We start from the raw sequence: 21,950 nt of genomic DNA, 5'->3' as shown, positions 1-21,950 counted from the left end.
TGGGTATAAATGCTAAAATATGATCTCCCCATATTATGGCAAAATAAATCAAAAACGGCTAGACTAGATATATATAAACACTTGTAATGTCGCGTGTTTCACACTCATTGACTTTTATTTATCTGATTTTTTTATTATTTGCCGACAAGAAGCATTACGATACCGTGGTGACGTTTGACGGCATCCCCGGGCCAAGGACGGCATATTTTAGCCCAATCGTACTCGCGTCGCCTTTTGAACAGTGCATTTAACAACAAAGTAAACATATTTCATCTCGAATAAATATACTAGCTATTAGAATACCAATGGGAAACTTCAAGAAGGTGTATCGGGACATGTGCCACAATATATTTGTTGGTCCCATAATACACTAATTGATTCGATTTGCTCCGAGCATATGGAAGTACGCTCCGAGTCATTGCATCATGTACATGTAAATGGAACTGTGACCGACCTAATTTTGTTGTCCATATATAAAATGAGACTGACCTGCAAATTTTTCACAGTTTTCGTTGTGGTCTTGTATTGCCACATGTTTGGCTTGTGAACACAAGTTTACATCTATTATTGTCTAGGGCGTAATACTCTAGTCCGAGTCTGAAACCCATATAAAACCTAAGAAACTCGCATTCGGATCGGACAGAACAGAAGTAGGTCTCATCGACTTGTTGGGGACTCGAATTATTGCTTTGTCAAGTTTTGTGCAGTCACCGCGGCCGCGGCAGTAAGCTCATACTAGGCCGCCGATCAAAGCTGAAGCAGTGTATGTACAATGTACGTATGGAATCGGGAGAGCACAGCGCACATTCGTGTCGGGTTAAATTTATCCACGTGTTGATGTAATCCATATTTATCAATCAGATATATTGTAAAATTCTGCAAGTCGTACAGAAATAACGTCTCTAAAACAAACCCTGAGAAACGGGACCGGACGTGGCTAGCCAAGTATCTAGTTGCAGGCTTTCTTTCATAACCATGTGCTGGGGTCACGACCTTGATTGCCGACGTCAATATTGTCCAATCGTATTTGATATCATGAACACATCGCGATATTTGATTTGTTGGTTTCCTAAACTGTACACTTCGAATACCATGATTCGTTACAGAATTCTTCTAATGAATATTAAATAGGCTTGTTGCATTAAATTAAGTGATATCGCAACAAGGGAAACCATACAAGTTTTCTTCCAGACGAGTTGCTAAAGTCATGTAAATGACAACACTAAACTCACGAAATTTCCTCAATTCTTTACAATTTTATTGCTGATGATATGGCAATCTAATAGCTAGTATATTTATTCAAGATAAATATGTTTACTTTGTTGCTAAATGCGCCGTTCAAAAGGCGACATCAGTGAGTATAGTCGAGTATAGTGGGCTAGTATAGTGGGCTATAATATGCTGTCGACGCCATGCCTGTCGAAGATATTGTAATGCTTCTCCTCGGCAAATAATAAAAAAAATCAGATAAATAAATTGAAACACGCGAGCGACATTACAAGTGTTTATGTATATCTACACTGTAGTCTAGCCGTTTTGATTTATTTTGCCATAATATGGGGAGATCATATTTTAGCATTTATACCCACAGACACTGCCAATTAGTCAGAAAGTGTGAGTAAATATCGGTAAATGTTGGTTAATAAGACATGTAGAGTGTAGTTTTTGTTTACTGATGTCTGTTACAACCACTAGCAATGTATTTTGTCACAATGCTGTTGAGTTTTGTTCACCTAGTGACTACGCTCGCCATAGGCTACGTGCTATCCATGTCTCTTTATGACGTCATAAAATCCCGTGGTCTAGGTGGGACCGGAAATACCCGAAAACTCTCGAAGTAAATCCGAAGGGAAGTGACTGAAAAAGGGTCATTTTAAGGTGTTTGCAGACGCTTTTGAAAAGTTTTAAAACCAGAATGCATTTCACAAACATGTCGTCTAGCAAATTAGCGATAGTGAATGTGAGCATTTTGAATCACCTTTAAAATCTGGTGATTTCAGTTGGGTGAACATTGGTAAAAACAATTTTGAAAATTATTTGAATTATATAAACTCAAGTTTTCTTTTAATATGCTGATTGTTGACCATTTTGTTGTGGTGAATAATGAAAGCAAATAAATTGATAAATTAACATTTAGTTAACAAAAGTAACTCCTAATGATAGCTGTACCATGGTAAGTTGTCAGAATGGTTTTCTCCTATTTCTCATTACCTGACCAACCCAAATTTTCAGTTCTGACATCAAAATAAAAATAAAATTATTTGTGCCTGCCCTTAATATTTGTGGAACAGCACCCTCTATGCCAAGAAGACAGCAAGTATCTGGCCTGTCAATGTCATCATAAGGCAATTACTCAAGTAGGGGACCTGAGAACATGCCAATTTTGTAGAGAAGCTGGGAAAGGGTTTGTTACCAGGAATCCAATAAAAAGAAGATAGAGAGGAGAAAAAGGAAAGGAGAGGCAGAGAAACATGAAGATGATTTTTTATTTTTTCACTTTTTTTGTAAATTGACCCCCAACTCATGTTACTATATGAATGGGAAACATAAAAAAGGGTCACCCTTACTAAATAAAACTTACCATTGTTATCACCAGCTGATATAAATATATCACAACCATTCACTCTATCTTGATGTCCAGTTAGTGTTGTTATCTCTGCACCTCTATGAGACCAGACTTTTACCGATCCATCATAACAAGCAGACACAATACAACCATGCTGAAAGTAGTCAATTTGTCATTTAGTAAATTTGTACAGTGAATGGAGCCGCCTTTCTGATCATATGTTGTCATCATTTTATCATGTGACAGAAACCTACCAATAAGCAACAGGCTTTGAATAAACTTTTCCAATTTGCATATGACCTCTGATACCATTTCATCATTTGACAGAAACCCACCAATAGGCAACAGGTCTTGAATAAACTTTTCCAATTTGCATATGACCTGACACCAGTACATCACATGACAGAAACCCACCAATAAGCTACAGGCCTCGACTTCCTTTTCTAATAGATGAGCTATGTGATTTCCTTACCTTGAAGGCTACCGAGTTTATAGCACTTGTGTGTCCAACAAGTTTCAGTTTTTCTTTTCCTTTCAGAATATCCCATATCTTTAGAGTGAAGTCATTGGATGCAGTCACCTTGAAATAAGAAAATATCAAGATTATTGTCAGGAAAGTTGTTGAACTATTAACACAGATAGGTTTATTCATTTGTGATGAGATGTACAGTATATCATATCTCTACTAATAGCAAACCATATCATTGCTATACATTAGGTAACACTAACACTTAGCACTAAATCTCCCATATCAGACCAAGCAGTCATTTAGACACATTGACTTAAATCTGCCATATCAGACCATAGTCATTGACACACATTGACTTACCACTAAATCTCCTATATCAGACCATGTGCAGTCATTGACACACATTGACTTACCACTAAATCTCCTATATCAGACCATACACAGTCATTGACACACATTGACTTACCACCAAATCTCCTATATCAGCATGATCAGACTATGCAGTCATTGACACACATTGACTTACCACTAAATCTCCTATATCAGACCATGCACAGTCATTGACACACATTGACTTACCACTAAATCTCCTATATCAGACCATACACAGTCATTGACACACATTGACTTACCACTAAATCTCCTATATCAGACTATGCACAGTCATTGACACACATTGACTTACCATTAAATCTCCTATATCAGACCATGCACAGTCATTGACACACATTGACTTACCACTAAATCTCCTATATCAGACCATACACAGTCATTGACACACATTGACTTACCACTAAATCTCCTATATCAGACCATACACAGTCATTGACACACATTGACTTACCACTAAATCTCCTATATCAGACCATACACAGTCATTGACACACATTGACTTACCACTAAATCTCCTATATCAGACCATGCACAGTCATTGATCCAGTCTTGATGACATGCACGTAGTGTCTTGCTTGGAGTTATTTCATTGACTCCATATAGATCACTTGGACCAACATCCCATAGCATCATCATCTACACAGAGAAAACAAAGTTAGTGTCATTAATTGGATGACATTTCAGATTTTTTTGATTTTGACAAAGTCCATGTCTGTAATTCAATAATCCATAACTCCCTAGCTTGGCTATATATTGTAAATCATAACTCCCTAGTTGGCTATATATTGTAAACCATAACTCCCTAGCTTGGCTATATATTGTAAACCATAACTCCCTAGCTTGACTATATATTGTAAACCATAACTCCCTAGCTTGGCTATATATTGTAAACCATGACTCCCTAGCTTGGCTATATATTATAAAAGTGTGAATGAAATGTAGACTTACAGCATCTCTAGTCACAGTGACTAGTTTGGTACCATCTGGGTTAAAATCACAGCTACTAACTGAACCACTACAACCACTAACCAATATCTTGTCAGGTCTTACACTGCAAAATAAAACAAAGCATAAGGCACAGAAAAAATGAATTTTTTCTGTACAGGACATTTTGTCGAAAGTGGTGTGACGTGGCAATTGCTTTTTGTTTGTTTTTTGTTTTTTTTGTTATTCTCAACAATTTATGGCAGTTACTGTTCTTTTTATTTAGTACTTTATAGCAAGTGTGTATATGGGGTGGATGTCATTTGCTTGTTTATGTTTGGTTTTGCAGTTGTCTTCACTGAAGTAGGGAGGGTTATTTTTGTGTTTCTCCCCAGGATCTGCAGACTAACTAACACAACACATTTGATCTGGATATACTTACTCTGTAGTACTGGACTTGTCATCAAAATCCATCATAAGGCTTAAATCACAAGATGTCGGCATTTTCCATAAATAGACCAGCGTATCTTCAGATGTAGCAGCAATCAGTCGTGTATTAGCGTTATATTTCACACTCATTACTGGTTTACTGTACCCTATTAATGTATGCAATAACCTACCAGTCTCTGCATCCATGATCTGTAATTGTCATGACAACACATAAAGTATTATGTCCACCATCTTGAATAATTTGTAGTCATGACAATGCATAATATGGCCACCATTTTGAATAAATTTGTAGTCATGACAACACATAATCTGGCCACCATCTTGAATAAATTTGTAGTCATGGCAACATATGTCAGCCACCATTTTGAATAAGTTTGTAGTCATATTAAACTTTGATAATGCTTATTCCCTGGACCACCCATAGTTATGCTTATCACCTGGATCACCCATAACTATATTATGATTATCTCCTGGAACACCCATAACTAGATTTAAACTCACACAAAACTGAAATAATTGTTCTACATACCTTAATTAAACTATCTTCAGATCCTGTGATAATCTTAGCACTATCAAAATCATCGGCAGCACACCATGTCACACACCTCACTCTCATGGTGTGATGTTTGACTGCCCATTTCTCTACTCCAGTTCTCAAGTCATACAATCTTGTCCATTCATCTTGGTAACCGATGACAACCTCAGTACCTGCTGGGTTGATGGCAACACAGTTAGCACTATAGAAGTCTCCACTTCCAAGACATTGAGTTGTTCTGCCAAGATGACCAGACCAAACCTGGAATAAGAGAGAAATATGAAAATGAAGAGATGTTATCTAGCGCCCTCTAGCGTTGACTTTGAGGCTAATGTGAAACAATATTACTGTAAACATAGATATTTTCGCTACTAGAAAATTTTGCTATGTTATAGTTTTCAGCTAGTTCTGAAAGACTAATTTGTAGGTTGGTACATTTTGTTCATGTACAAGAAGGTATTTTAGTCACTACTTATTGTTACTATTACCAGACTGGTACATTGTGTTCATGTACAAGAAGGCATTTTAGTCACTACTTATTTTTACTAATTACCAGACTGGTACATTGTGTTCATGTACAAGAAGGCATTTTAGTCACTACTTATTTTTACTAATTACCAGACTGGCACATTTTATTCATGTACAAGAAGGCATTTTAGTCACTACTTATTTTTACTAATTACCAGACTAGTACATTGTGTTCATGTACAAGAAGGTATTTTAGTCACTACTTATTGTTACTATTACCAGACTGGTACATTATGTTTATGTACAAGAAGGCATTTTAGTCACTACTTATTTTTACTAATTACCAGACTGGTACATTGTGTTCATGTACAAGAAGGCATTTTAGTCACTACTTATTTTTACTAATTACCAGACTGGCACATTTTATTCATGTACAAGAAGGCATTTTAGTCACTACTTATTTTTACTAATTACCAAACTGGTACATTGTGTTCATGTACAAGAAGGCATTTTAGTCACTACTTATTTTCACTAATTACCAGACTGGTACATTGTGTTCATGTACAAGAAGGCATTTTAGTCACTACTTATTTTTACTAATTACCAGACTGGTACATTTTGTTCATGTACAAGAAGGCATTTTAGTCACTACTTATTTTTACTAATTACCAGACTGGTACATTTTGTTCATGTACAAGAAGGCATTTTAGTCACTACTTATATTTACGATTTTGTTTCCCAGTGAAATCAGTGAAAATGAGTCTTTAGACAAAATGTCCAGGTTTTACAGTAATTAATCTAAAATGTAAATTTCTAAGTCATGAAATTCTTCATGTAAAAGTATTTCATTGGCTCTTCAAACCCTTATTTCAAGGATTAGGCTTTCTTGAACCAATCAGAGAGGTTGTACTTACCTTGACTTTGTGATCATCACTGACTGTGATCAGCTGTTCTCCACTTGGTGAGAATGTTAGTTTATTGATAGGTAAGGAATGACCACTTATACTACCAACCTAGGAAGAGAAAAAAAAGTCAAGTTTTCAGAAAATGAAAGAGTTTTAAGTCTTACATGAATTAATATTACCATATATCCAGGTTGTACTATATTGTGTATTAGCACTTGTGGTGCATCTATCATTTCATTTCAGTTCACAGATATGTTGCGCCTTATCCTTTGTAAAAGAATATTCATTCAAAACATCAGGATTGTACTACATGTAGAACTGTTTTAATCTTTACTTTTGCACTTTAATGATTTGTTTGTACGTCTTCAGGCCTGGTTGTGGAGATTGGGGTATACCTGGTTTGGACATGGTATCTAGTCTGTCAACTTATGTATCTGCTGAGAATGGAAGCCCTCAAAGTGCAGGTGAACGCACTTTTATTATTATCATACTATATTTTCCTACCTGTGTACCAGTCCGTGCTGACCACAATTTGACATCACCGTCTAACGATGCCGATGCAATGTGTCTACCAGACGGTGAAAATGCACAATCTCTGATAGCTGTTTTATGGCCTCTTAAGACCTGGAAAAAAATTAGAATTCAAATAACTTTGTCATCCAAAATGAGACTGAAGTGATTATTTTTAGTGAAGATAGAATTTTATCACCTTCATCAGTCATTAAAATCTCTTGATTACAGTTCTAAAAGCCAATCTAACAAATCATTAGATTGGTTAATACATGACAGCTGCCACCAATCAGATGTAACAACACTTACAGCTATTGAAGCTCATGTAATAAATCACCCTATTGGTTAATACATGGTAATTGCCACCAATCAGATATAGCAATAATTCAAACGGACGAATCAGATGTAGTAACACTTACAACTATGGAAACCAACCAATCAGATATAACAACACTTACAGCCAGTGTGCCCTCTAAGCCAATTAGACATGCCACTGACGCGCATATTTTCTAATGATGCACCAAAATTTTGTCTTCCCCTATTTCTTACTGTGTGGTGACTCACAAGAAATGTCAGTTTTTCTCATTTTGACTAACAACAACAAAATTTGGCTATCGTTAGAGGGCACACTGCATATAGCTATAGAAATCAACCTATCAGATATAACAATACTTACAGCAATTCTCCTCTTGTGGAAAATATCCCAAATCTTCATAGTCGCATCCCAACTACCACTCACTAACTTTTGACCTTCTGGATGGAAAGCTACACAGTTGACTGGTCTCTTGTCGCCACGGAGATCAGTCACAAGGCTGCCATTGAGGGCGTTCCACACTTTGATAACACAGTCCCAGGATGCAGATACAATATAGGTACCTTGAGTGTTAGCACAACAAGAGTTGACACGCCGAGTATGTCCCTTCATTACTTCAATCCTGTGGATTTAAAACGACACTCGGTCAACCCTATATATTTATAATGGTATCTACCATTCAATACACAACAATAGGAATGGACTTAACCATAGATACAATGGGGGTGTTAGAATACAATAGGAATGGCCTGGCCTGGCCTATAGGAATACTAAGGATGTGAAAAACAGGTGACTGCAGCAGTACTGAAATTCAGGAATGTTTGCATGACTGAAAATTATATAGTGTACACTTTTCCAGTTTTCTAACCAATTAGAATAAACCTTGTAAAGTGTTCCACATCATCTAACCAATTAGAATAAACCTTGTAAAGTGTTCCACATCATCTAACCAATTAGAATAAACCTTGTAAAGTGCTCCACATCATCTAACCAATTAGAATAAACCTTGTAAAGTGCTCCACATCATGTTATTTTCACAAATGATACAGTGCCCTCATGTGCTGACCTGTGTCCATCTTTGATGTCCCATAGACTGAGTGTTCCGTCCCATGATGCACTGCATAGTTTGTTTTTACCAGTAAAGCAACAGTCCGATATTGACCCTGAATGACCTGTGAAAGACATCACTTCCTGTAAAACAAAAAATAATGAGAAACAAGTTTAGAAAACTGATAAAAATATGTGCTAACACTACTTTACAGACTGGGGCATTTTTAAGTGGAGTTGATAGGTTTTCAGTGAGACCACAGGAGCTTGGCTGGAACGATCCCTGGTTCCTTCATACATTATTACCTGAACATCCACACACAGACAGACAGATTAATGGACAGACAGCCATCCCTATAACCTCCTTAGAAGATTGTAAATTACCAGGGGGCATATCTTATACATTGTCATTTATCATGTCATACATTTTAAGAGAACAATCCCTGGTTCCTTAACTAATTCTGAACATACACAGACAGACAGACAGACAGACAGACAGACAGACAGACAGACAGACAGACAGACAGACAGACAGACAGACACAGACAGACAGACAGACAGACAGACAGACAAATTAACAGACGGCCATCCCTATAATCTCCTTAGAAGATAGTAAATAATATACTTTACCTTGCCAGTTATCATGTCATACATTTTGAGAGAACAATCTCTGGTTCCTACAGCAAAATAGCTATTATCAGTAGACACAGCAACACAGGTCACAGTCTATGAAAAAATAATAATGTAAAAAACTAACATGAAAATTCTGATTGTGTATCGTCGAATTCTATAACAAACGTTTTTTTTTTTCATTACTGAGATTTTTCATTGTAAAATAGTACATTTTATGATACAAAACTCAAACCCATTCGATGTTAAAATTGAAAAGAAAAATGAGTTTGTCAGAAAGAAGGATGAAAATGGTCTCAACATTCATCATTAACATAAAATGTGAATACTTACATCTGATTGGCCACTGAGGGTCATTGCACATGGATCCTCCTCTTCATGTTTATTGGACCAGATCACCATCTTTTGATTGACAGGTGTCAAACTGTCAATCATTTTGGCAGCCATCTTGGCTGGTATTGTATCAGAAGGTTCATTCATGGCTTGTTGTAATGTTAATGCCGGGTAGTTTGCAAGAATATGTAAGTTTCTTGACACGAAAGATCTGAAAGCCTGAAAAGGAAATAAATTCATATTACTCATGGAACTATGTGCCATAACTTTAGTGTATGGTTGAATATCACACAATCTCCAGCCTCAAACTTATTGACCAATGAAAAAGGTCCTATTAAAATAGCCATAATATCCTACAACTTATTGACCAATCAAAATGGTCCTTTTATAACAGCCATAATATCATACAACTTATTGACCAATCAAAATGGTCCTTTTTATAACAACCACAATATCCTACAACTTACTGACCAATCAAAATGGTCCTTTTATAACAGTAACAATATTCTAAAACTTATTGACCTATCAAAATGGTCCTTTTATAACAGCCACCAATCAAAATGGTCCTTTTATAACAACTGCAACTTGTTAACCAATCAACAAGGTTCTTTCACAACAGCCACATTGGAGAAGTTATAACATCCTTTATGTTCTGTACATAACATTGTTTCACAAAAAAATTCTTTTTTGTTTCCTTGCTAAATTTTTATCAACTTTTGTTTCCTGTGCTTTTGTAAATAAAATACTAGGTTCCTTTCATTTCATACTAACCTTCACATTTTCTTTCCCCAAAAACCTTTCTTGTTCTCTCTGTGTCATCTTTGTTGCACTATTTCCCTGTGCTATAAAATCCTCCATTAGTTGTCCAGCCATTCCCATCATGCACTTGGCCTTGATGAAATTCAGATTACATAATGCCACTTCAAGTTCTTTGTAGGCAATAGCTGATGCTAGATGGTATGGTAGTTCACATAGAGGGCGTGGTTTCTTACCAAACCATGTACCATTCCTTTGTGGGTCAGCTTCATTGTGGAAGTACCCTGTATATAGGATAGATTTCATATTTTTGTTAAACCTCAATCAACTTTCACTTTGTTTTGCTCTTTTTTTTTGCCAATTGAAAAATACTTTTACAGTAAAACTAAAAACTTTTTTTATTATTTTTGTTAGCAGTAAATCAATGAATTTACTCCAAGTACTTAAATAGTTATAAACTCATCAAATATGATTAACATAACAGTAAAAGAAAGTGAATTTCCACCTCTCTTTCTATGTCATGGTTCATAACCCTTGGCAAAAACAATGAGTTAAGGAAACTGTTAATAAACATCACCAGATTTTGACTACCTGTCATTTGCACTCACATACACATGTACATAAGCATACAAACAGAGAGAGAGAGAGAGAGAGAGAGAGAGAGAGAGAGAGAGAGAGAGAGAGAGAGAGAGAGAGAGAGAGAGAGAGAGAGAGAGAGAGAGAGAGAGAGAGAGAGAGAGAGAGAGAGAGAGAGAGAGAGAGAGAGAGAGTGAGAGAGAGAGAGTGAGAGAGAGAGAGAGAGAGAGAGAGAGAGAGAGAGAGAGAGAGAGAGAGAGAGAGAGAGAGAGAGAGAGAGAGAGAAGAGAGAGAGAGAGAGAGAGTGAGAGAGAGAGAGAGAGAGAGAGAGAGAGAGAAAGGAGAGAGAGAGAGTCAGACAGATAGACAGACAGACAGACAGACAGACAGACAGCCAGCCAGCGAGAGAGAGAGAGAGAGAAAGAGAGAGACTAAGAGACAGAGAGAGACAGTCAGAGAGACAGAGACAGAGACACACATGCACACACACATACATACATACAACAATACAAATGTACACATGAATGTACTGGAGTCTAGTTTTTACAAGATTACCCTCTCTATGCTACTTGGCCGGGTTCTAACTGAAACCTTAGCAGAAACACAGACTCAGACAATACTCTATTCAAGTAGTATAATTTATTTGTATCCATACCTGCTATCAGTTTATGTAACATTGTTTCATAGTCTGTACCAGCTGTCTTCATGTATCGTTGTCTGATAGACTTAACAATCTCAGTATGTGCAAGACACAGTCTAGTGACGCTGTAACAAATCATACAATACAAGGTGACTTAACAATCTCAGAATGTGCAAAACATTCTCAGAATGTGCTATAACCATTGAAGTTCTACCAGTTCATTTATACATCCATAAGTTTATTCATTGTGTGTCTGTGACATTGCCTTTTTCAAAGATATGATATGAACAATCTGTAACTCTCTACATGGATGTACATCCATGCTCTGTACCAGTAACAACCTTTGAGGCAAAGAAAATTTCATACGATTCCTCTCAGCAACAGCTTCTGTCTTTAGGAAGAACCTGAAAACACATCTTTTCTAACCTATGTTTTCGAAGTGGTCATATAAAACTCTATAACCCCCTCATTAATGTGACAGTCAAGTCCAAACAGTAAATACTAACCTGTGTTCTCCAAGAGGTCGTATAATACTCTATAACCCCCTCATTAACATGACAGTCAAGTCCAAACAGTAAATACTAACCTGTGTTCTCCAAGAGGTCGTATAAAACTCTGTAACCCTCTTATCAACCTTGCAAAATTAGCCTGAGGTAGATATTGGTCAGCTGACAGGTGTATATTCTTAATATCGTCATAGCTATATTTCATATCACCCATCATTTCAGATATACTCAACAAGGCATGCAGTTCATCTTCTAATAAACCTAGAGGTATGAGAAGGTAGAGGTAGATATTTATCATGTTACCCCGAAGGTAGAAGGTTATTGGTCAGTTTCTAGGTGGATATATTTCATATTCACTATCAGTAAGACATGAAGTTTATCTTCTAATAAACCTACAGGAATAGGAAAACAATTCTCAAAAATTTATTTTTAAAAATAGTCCAAGTTACTGAACATTTAACATAGACAACAAATAACTCTGTCAGTTGGAACATTTCGTTGAATGAAACTTTTCTAACAAACTATTTTTTTTCAATTTCTTTTTCTTATTTTCTACAAAATATGATTTGATGTTCATTCTTACCATCTCTAACACAGACTAGTAAAGACAGTGCCGTTGATATGAGTTGTTTACCATGGTCTATCTCAAGACGTATCATCACTTCTTGTAATAGTGCACTCACTGTCTGGGCCATTGACTTGATTCGCTGTGAAACCTTTCAAGTAACACATAAATAAATATAAAGAGTTAGTCATTTCAAGTGAAAGACAATTATTACATATGTACCAGAGATTACTTGCACTGGTGTGCGCTCATTCTAAGTGGTATTATTACATATGTACCAGAGATTACTTGCACTGGTGTGTGCTCATTCTAAGTGGTATACTAAATAAATATAACAACATTAGCGACGTCTTCTTGCACAATGCATCTTGGAACTGGAAAATCGACTATAAGATATATCAACAAACCTTTTCAAAGATACCGAAGACTCTGAGTTCTTCACAAGCCAGGCTGAGAAACAAAGGAATTCCAGCCTCTCTCTTTGACAGTAACAGTTTCATCTGAAAAAAAATAGAGAAAAAAATCAACAAACATAAATATTTCTTGATGGATTAATGTCATCATGTTACAATGTTATTTATTTTTGTCTCAGCAAGGGAAATTGATCTCATAAGAATAAGAACCTGTAACTTTAACCTGTAGCATTAGTGTGTTTGTGTGTATTTGTCTGCAGAACACACCACACAAAACAAAACAAAGCAAAAACAAAACAAAAAACTTTAACCAATCACACATGCCCTTACAAGTATATTACAGTCACCAATCAAAGAGACCCTTTAAGGATAACATGATATGTAGATTAGTCACTTCAACCAATCACAGAGGCCCTTAGAAGTTTATACCTGTTGATTGCTATAGTTTGTTTTTTTTGTTATTTTTTTTTTTTTTTTTTTTAATTTTTTGTTGATTGGATTAGTTACCTGATTGTTGAATGGTGATTCATCCAGTGTTTTCCTGTGGACAGCCAATGATTTTCGGACCATTTCAGCTTTATCCCACATATCCAAGGAACCAATTTTGATACAAGCTGCTTTATACATGTATCTTAGCAATGCTTTGTGGCATGGTCCATCCTCTATACAACTCATCACAAACTTTACACCCTGAAATTTGATTTTAAAATATTGTGATTTTAGACTGAAGTCCTGAAATCTAGTATTGATAGACAAGTTTGGGGTGTCTGTCTGCATCTCTATTAGTCAAACTCTGTCTGTCTGTCTGTCTGTCTGTCAAGATGTCTGTCTGTCGAGTTGTCTGTCTGTCTGTCTGTCTGTCAAGATGTCTGTCTGTCTGTCTCTCTCTATCACATCACTTATCAATGCTATCATCCATGTCACTCATTTCTATAAGTCAACACTAGAGGGTGTATATCACTGTAAAGGTCTATTTCATACTTACCTCAGGTAAAGGCAGTGGCATCCATTCCATGTTCTTAGCTTGATGCACATCCTCTAAAAGATCCAAACCATCAATGCAAAGCACTATGGGTAAAGCCCCAGCTTGCATTGCAGCTTCCTTCAGGATTTCAGGTAGCTGAGACATCAGATTTCTAGGAAGAGAAATATAATCTTGTATTAAGCATTGGTTAACACCCTATTGTTAGTACAACATGTGACTTGTTAATATTTTTTATTTTTAATTTGTGTCAATCACTTGTTATGACATATTGCTGCAATTGGGAACTTACAATCCAGACTGAGCATGCTCAAACGCAATGGACTATGGGATTATCTGTGGTTATCTTAATACCTAATCTGGAGCTACCGATAAAATTAACCTCCCACAATGGTCAGGGTAACTATGAATTGATTATTTGTGGTTACAAACAATGTAACATTATTGTTTACAATACTATTTGATTAGTATTTATTATCACATTTCCCATGATGCAACATTCAACATGGTGGGTTTGCAATTTCCTTATTCCAGCAATTTTGATAAGATCATCCATCTGATGTAAAATGTACATGATCTGCCAATGTCAACTATAGTATGTCACCTTTGTGACAGGTTTGAAAACGTCAGCTTGTGCATGTCAAAGTGTGGATGGACACAGACAGACGAACACTGATAAGAACCATTCCTATTGGGCTTTCTCATAAGTCATAGTATGTCATCTTTGTGCCAGGTTTGAAAAAGTCAGCTTGCATATGTCAAAATATGGGTGGACACAGACAGACGAACAGATAAGAACCATTCCTAAAACTGTCATTGGGCTTTCTCGTAAGTCAGAGCATATTTTTCCAATAATGCAGTTCAAAATAATATTCGTCAAAGTGCGTTTCGAATTATTCTGTACATGAGGCTCGTGGTTTAACAACAATGATAAAATGACGACCGAGTAAAAATGTGAAAACTATTCTTACTTGAAGTCATTAGGGATTTCCACTGATAATCCAAACCGTCTTTGTAGTTCATGACATAGTCTTTTCAACATTGCTACAATGTTTGTGGATCCTGGCACAGCGCCAATAAAATGTGGAATCACGTGCTGTGAATCTGACAATGACTTCTTCTCCATACATTTCTTAGTCAGTGCAGCCTTAAAGAAACCAAAGGTCAAAGGTTAAATTCAAAACAGTTTCTAGTCCCAAAAACTCACCACAAATATTCTAACATAGTAAGCACTTCGGAAATAAAAGTCTACTGTTACTTTGTTCAAGAAATTCCTAACCTTTTTTTCTCAATTAAATTCAAGAGACAAAATTTGGAGTCATCACAGAATTTTTTGAACAAAGAGATCTAACTTTACCATTTTAGAATACAATATGGCCGCCAAATATTTTGTCAATTGTACAGAAAATAAAAGAATCTTTTTTTCCTTGAAAACAATAAAATTTAACCTAACATTTTCTTCTTTCAAGACAACCAGAAACAAGCAGTATTTTTTTGGTGGTTCAAGCTATTTTGATTTTCAATAAATTAGTAAAAGGTACAGACTACAACTCACCATTAGTGCAGACTTTCCAGCACCAGCTGTACCAGTAATGATAACCAATCCATTCTTACTAGTTTCTATAGCATTTATACTTTGTTTTATCACAGTCTTTCTACCAACGAATGTCTGCAGATGATTTTCAAGACATGCTTCATGTAGAGAGGCATCATGGGATATCTCATCTTGTACGGCATCCTGTACAATGTAGAAATAACAAGAATGTTAACTAAAAGGTCCTTAGATTTATACTGTGATCTCATCTTGTACGGCATCCTGTACAATGTAGAAATAACAAGAACGTTAACTAAAAGGTCCTTAGATTTATACTGTGATCTCATCTTGTACAGCATCCTGTACAATGTAGATATAACAAGAATGTTAACTAAAAGGTCTTTAGATTTATACTGTGATCTCATCTTGTACGACATCCTGTACAATGTAGAAATAACAAGAATGTTAACTAAAAGGTCCTTAGATTTATACTGTGATCTCATCTTGTATGGCATCCTGTACAATGTAGAAATAACAAGAACATTAACTAAAAGGTCCTTGGATTTATACTGTGATCTCATCTTGTACAGCATCCTGTACAATGTAGATATAACAAGAATGTTAACTAAAAGGTCTTTAGATTTATACTGTGATCTCATCTTGTACGACATCCTGTACAATGTAGAAATAACAAGAATGTTAACTAAAAGGTCCTTAGATTTATACTGTGATCTCATCTTGTACGGCATCCTGTACAATGTATATATAACAAGAATGATAACTAAAAGGTCCTTAGATTTATACTGTGATCTCATCTTGTACGGCATCCTGTACAATGTAGAAATAACAAGAATGATAACTAAAAGGTCCTTAGATTTATACCGTGATCTCATCTTGTACGGCATCCTGTACAATGTAGAAATAACAAAAATTGTTAACTAAAAGGTCCTTAGATTTATACTGTGATCTTCTGAGCTCCAACTCCGTTGTTTATAGTCGAAATTTTAGGCAGTCTCGGTAAGACATATAAAGAATGTAAACTGAAGCTCAAAGTTCACTAAATGTTTTGAGCAATACACCGTAAACTAATTGAGACTTAATTCTCGCTATCTGCAATACAATTCTATGCATCGCTAAGGAGTCAAATGGAACGCAGTCTCGCGACCGCGCTTGCATTTGTCGACACCTACACTTCCGGTCGCCTATGTCAATACACGTGAATGTTTCTTCCAAACAGTTTAATTGTAACAAATAAGATAAACGCAAGTTTTAAGCTCATATAATTATGGAGGTGGGAAATTTAAATATGTACAGTATCTTTCCAGGGCAAAATTACAAGAGATGTCTACAACTGAAAATCGGAAAGAAACATTCCTGTGTATTAGCATAGCCGACCGGAAGTGTAGTTGTCGACATTAGAACGCGTTGTCGCGCGACTTCGTTCCATTTGACTCCACAGTGATGTGTAGAATTGTATTGCAGGTAGCGAGAATTGAATATAAACTAATCGTCCTTTGATTCATACAGAAATATTGTATAACTTTATAACAAGGTCCTTTCTACCTCCTTATAGTTAGTGAAGTACATTGTCAGGGATTATTCATCAGAGAATAGACATGTATGTTGGGTTGTTTGAATTCACATTCGCTTTTTATAGTATAGATCTAATTGTGGTGGTCAACAAAAGTCATTACACCTCAAACAAGCCAAGTTGAACACACACAAACAAAAAATATGGAGTTTATTCTCTGGTTGTTCTCTCTTCTAAATCACAAAATCATTGGTCAACACATTCAAATCACCATCTAATTTACTTTTTCTGATTTTTCATACATTATTTTTCTTCATTCAGCTAAGGAGTACTCAATCATGACCTAAGGGTTTTGTCATTACTCATGTTTCAACTCATAGTGACAGGGCCCCTTAGGTCTCTTATATTTCCCCAAGCTTGGTAAGCAATCACAAAGAACAACAAAGATAAAAAACAAATGATACAAAAATTTTGGAAACAGAGGTAAATAAAGACATCAAGCCACTTTTACCACATCAGGTTTTAATCAGCTTGATATCTCCCTTGCCTGAACAACTAACAAATATTGGGGGAAAATATTTCATTACATTTTTTGTTTGATGATACTTGACTTGATGTGGTTCCTAGTCTGTATACCATGTTTGCATTTGATCACAATAGTTTTGAAAGAACTCTCTTGAAAATGAAATAGTAAAGATAAGATAAGAATGAAAATACTGTAAAATGTTACAATAGAAAATTATAAATTTACAGCCAAGATTGCATTACCTCATCTGGGAATTTCTTGATAATAGCATTCCATAGATTATTTAATACTCTAGCACCAAAGTCTTCCAATCCACCTAGTATTGGTATATTGTCCATAGATTCACCAGTTACATCACATGGATAGCTAGAATGTATAGGATATATCAAATAGAATCGGTTTACACACACTAGTTGAATGGTCAAGTCTTCAATTTTGTTTTTATATATCACAATATATTGTAACTACTAAATATATTGAATCAGATCAAGTAATTTGTATATACATACACACATGTAATGCACATGAACACACACACACACACACACACACACACACACACACACACACACACACACACACACAGAGTCTCTTTCCCTTCCCTCGCCATCTCTGTCTGGCTGGCTGGCTGTCTCTCCCACCCTCCCTCTCCCTCTCTCCCTCCCTCTTCCCATTTATCCTGTCTCCATCCGATCGTCAGTTTGTTTGTCTGCCTGTCCGTCTGTCCATCCGCCCCCCCTCCCTCCTTCTCTCTCTCCTTCTCTCTCTCTCTCTCTCTCTCTCTCTCTCTCTCTCTCTCTCTCTCTCTCTCTCTCTCTCTCTCTCTCTCTCTCTCTCTCTCTCTCTCTCTCTCTCTCTCTCTCTCTCCCTCCCTCCCTCCCTCCTTTCTCCTGTCCTGTCTCCGCGGCCGTCTGACTGTCAGTTTGTTTGTCTGTTTGCCTGTCTGTCTGTCCGTCTCTGTCTGTCTGTCTGTCTGTCTGTCTGTCTCTCTCTCTCTCTCTCTCTCTCTCTCTCTGTGTCTCTCTCTGTCTCTCTATCTCTCCCTCCCTCCCTCCCCCTCCTCTCTGTACTTACCCATTGAAAACCTCTAGTCCACTGGTTCTTATTCTTTCCTTTAAGTTTGTTATCTTGTCTTTACTGGCGTTGGATTCTGCTTCAAAATTACCTTTTTGTTTGACTGGTATTGAACTGAAGATAAAACACATTTACTAACTTTATTAAAGAAGTGACTATCAATGTTGAGTTCCATAGTTTGGTCACTGAGGGCGCTACATAGAAGCAGATTTCTGAAAGGAAGTTTACTCTTCTGATATCTAAGACTAACATCCTCAGTATGTTAATTTTTATCCTATTTTTTTTAATGGTTTTATAGTTACTAACTCATAAACACCATATTTCAAGCAATTAAACCAAACTAATTCTTGTCATCAACCTAGACAACCATTATATTTTATGTTGTAGATTTTTTTGCTAATTGTGTTTGTCTCGGGTTACTAAATAGTACTCCATTTCTACGTTTATTTGAAGTCATACTCTGGTAATAGTTTTTTTCCCTTTCCTTCAGACTACTGAGGTTATTGAAGTAAGTTTTAGAGAGCAAGTTTACCGTGAAACTTCCTAGACTTAACAATATACATAATTAGTTTACTTGCTCTATTTCTTGTCCACAATTTCAGAGTAAAAAAATTATAAACTCAGCTTCTACCACTTTCATACATTCAGAAGTGACCTTGTGTGTTGGGTCAAAGGTTAAAGGTCACTACACTCACCTGATGAATTCATTGTTTCTAAGGTAAAAGAAAGCCTTGCCAACAGCATTGATTGGATCCCCTAACCCAGCATGTTCCATTTCCAGCTCTGTGATTGAACGATGACTTGGATAGTCTTTCAACCAATCATAGTCCTCAGTGTCTGGGGCAACATAATTATCCGGTATCCAGCCGTATCGCTCACCAAGGATACCAATAAAGAAATCGCATCGTGAGACTTCACTTAGACAGATTTCAATTGACCTGTTGGAAACAATGATAATTATTATACAAGTAACACTGAAGTAAAGCACTTTCTCTATGTGCTACACTCATTCATATCAAGTGTAAAAGTATATTGTTTCAATTGGTTTATTTACAAGCCTAGCATGTGGCCTTTCTAATGTGATCATTTAGCAAATGAAACAGTATACTTTTACACTTGATATGGATGTTATAAACAATTGTGGATGAGGATTGGATATTTATTTTGCATTTTTAATTAATAAAACAATTTTATCATGGCTTTCTACTTCAAAAAATAAATGTTACTTTTTGCTTCTTACTCTGTGAAACCTCAACCCTTCCCATCCTCTCCCTGCAACCCCAACCCAACCCCTCCCCTCTTCTTACATGTACTTACTTGTTACTCTTTGCTTTCTCCTCCATGACACCCCTCCCCACCCCTCCTTACATGTTCTTACTTGTTACTCTTTGCTTCCTCCTCCGTGACACTCCAACCCCTCCCCTCCTTACATGTACTTACTTGTTACTCTTTGCTTCCTCCTCTGTGACACCCCATCTTAGATCAACTTCATATACATTAATGAAGTGTTTCTTGGCCCTAGCACGTAACTCAGGGAAGACAAACCGTGTCAGTAAATCTCTCTCACTATGCATATCACGGAATGTTGATGAAATAAACACCTTGGCTGTTCTCCACCTAATAATGGAATTAAATATTACTTTAGCTATCTTTGTCTGTCTGTCTGTCTGTCTGTCTGTCTGTCTGTCTGTCTGTATGTATGTCTGTCTACTGTCTGCCTGTCTGTCAATCCATCCATCTAGCTAAAGAGCTAGCTAAATATTGTATGTCTGCCTGTTTGTCTGTCAATCCATCCATCTAGCTAAAGAGCTAGCTAAATATTGTCTCTGTCTCTCTGTCCATCCATCTAGCTAAAGAGCTAGCTAAATATTGTCTGTCTGTCTGTCTGTCTGTCTGTCCATCCATCTAGCTAAAGAGCTAGCTAAACATTGTCTCTCCATCTCTCTTTGTCTGTCTGTGTCTGTCTGACTGTGTCTATTTGTCTATATATGTATGTCTGTCTGTCCAATTCAGTTGTTTACTTTCCCTGTTTGTTGTTCCGTTTCCACAATCTGATGTCGGTAGTTGTAGGTCAAAACATATGTTAGTTAGAGGATATCATTTACTTACCTTGGTGTAGATGATATAACTGGTAATGGTTTCTCTATATTATCATTATTGGTTTGAGTTGTTGATAGAATACCTCTACCAATTGCTGCAGTCTACAAACAATCATATAGATTAGATTAGATTAGATTAGATATAACTTTATTACTCTCTCTCTTTCTACCTCCCTCCCTCCCTCCCCCCTCCCCCCCCCCCCCCCCTCCTCTCTCTCTCTCTCTCTCTCTCTCTCTCTCTCTCTCTCTCTCTCTCTCTCTCTCTCTCTCTCTCTCTCTCTCTCTCTCTCTCTCTCTCTCTCTCTCTCTCTCTAAATTCTCAAACTCTCTCTCTCTCGCTCTCTCTCAAATTCTCAAACTCTCAGGCTCTCTCTCTCTCTCTCTCTCTCTCCCTCTCTCTCTCTCTCTCTCTCTCTCTCTCTCTCTCTCTCTCTCTCTCTCTCTCTCTCTCTCTCTCTCTCTCTCTCTCTCTCTCTCTCTCTCTCTCTCTCTCTCTCTCTCTCTCTCTCTCTCTCGAATTGTGACTGGTAAGTTCCATGGGACCTTGAATTCCATTGTGTATAAGAAACAGACAAACAACTATGTTTTAAATACCACTGTCAGTCTTACGTACCTGCATTGGTCTCAGTTTATAGGCTTCGTCTATCTTCTCTACATGTGCTAACTGTCCAGCATCCCCTCTCTCAGCAATAAAACTTAGAATCTGGTCACTGTATCCAGCTATGTATATATCATTTGGATGACTCGAACTTTTCTCTTCAGTAAATCTGGTAAGAAGCGAAAAAATGTTCAAATATAGAAAAGAAAAAGAAATAAAATCATTTTATAGTGCTTGGTGGCTATGTATTTATCATTAAGCTAGGGAGCTAGGATTAGGATAAGGCCCCCTAACTTAGACTAAATTCCTCAAAACTTATTAAAACTATATGGTATTCCATGTTATGTATTTATTGCCAAGCTAGGGAGTTAGGATTAGGGTTTGGCCTCCTAACTTAGGCTAGATTTTATCAACATCTACAAAATGCTCTGCATAGGTTATCAAATACAAAAAAAAAGATCGGGATTAACCCCTTCAATACTGAAAACATTACCGCCAAAATTGTTTGGACAAAATTCTTGTTTTATGTAACTTTTTGGCATATATCAACTTCATTTTAGACTGGAATTAAAGAAATGTTACTTCCTAACAAAGTAATATTATTGTA

The 21,950-nt window shown here is 36.5% G+C and overlaps 1 protein-coding gene across 1 annotated transcript in view; it reads right to left on the bottom strand.

The window, feature by feature from the left end:
- The window catches only part of LOC144450129 (telomerase protein component 1-like), a 42,652-nt gene that overhangs the window by 7,515 nt on the left and 13,187 nt on the right, over positions 1-21,950 (bottom strand). Inside the window, exons 15-41 of the mRNA XM_078140696.1 lie at positions 21,359-21,512; positions 20,756-20,847; positions 20,087-20,263; positions 19,342-19,584; positions 18,647-18,760; positions 17,815-17,938; positions 15,537-15,719; positions 14,953-15,128; positions 13,985-14,135; positions 13,507-13,689; positions 12,994-13,086; positions 12,605-12,737; positions 12,102-12,282; positions 11,531-11,640; positions 10,315-10,583; positions 9,544-9,762; positions 9,211-9,306; positions 8,600-8,724; positions 7,897-8,155; positions 7,215-7,334; positions 6,720-6,818; positions 5,332-5,598; positions 4,795-4,991; positions 4,377-4,479; positions 3,933-4,064; positions 3,039-3,146; positions 2,585-2,720 (exon numbers count right to left, since the gene is read on the bottom strand). Coding sequence (XP_077996822.1) covers positions 2,585-2,720; positions 3,039-3,146; positions 3,933-4,064; positions 4,377-4,479; positions 4,795-4,991; positions 5,332-5,598; positions 6,720-6,818; positions 7,215-7,334; positions 7,897-8,155; positions 8,600-8,724; positions 9,211-9,306; positions 9,544-9,762; positions 10,315-10,583; positions 11,531-11,640; positions 12,102-12,282; positions 12,605-12,737; positions 12,994-13,086; positions 13,507-13,689; positions 13,985-14,135; positions 14,953-15,128; positions 15,537-15,719; positions 17,815-17,938; positions 18,647-18,760; positions 19,342-19,584; positions 20,087-20,263; positions 20,756-20,847; positions 21,359-21,512 — 4,244 coding nt within the window. The remainder of the gene's footprint in view (positions 1-2,584; positions 2,721-3,038; positions 3,147-3,932; positions 4,065-4,376; positions 4,480-4,794; positions 4,992-5,331; positions 5,599-6,719; positions 6,819-7,214; positions 7,335-7,896; positions 8,156-8,599; positions 8,725-9,210; positions 9,307-9,543; positions 9,763-10,314; positions 10,584-11,530; positions 11,641-12,101; positions 12,283-12,604; positions 12,738-12,993; positions 13,087-13,506; positions 13,690-13,984; positions 14,136-14,952; positions 15,129-15,536; positions 15,720-17,814; positions 17,939-18,646; positions 18,761-19,341; positions 19,585-20,086; positions 20,264-20,755; positions 20,848-21,358; positions 21,513-21,950) is intronic.

This window comes from Glandiceps talaboti, chromosome 19 (genome assembly GCF_964340395.1).
Source record: "Glandiceps talaboti chromosome 19, keGlaTala1.1, whole genome shotgun sequence".
Taxonomy (NCBI): Eukaryota; Metazoa; Hemichordata; class Enteropneusta; family Spengelidae; genus Glandiceps; species Glandiceps talaboti.
This window is presented reverse-complemented; position numbering and strand designations above follow the sequence as displayed.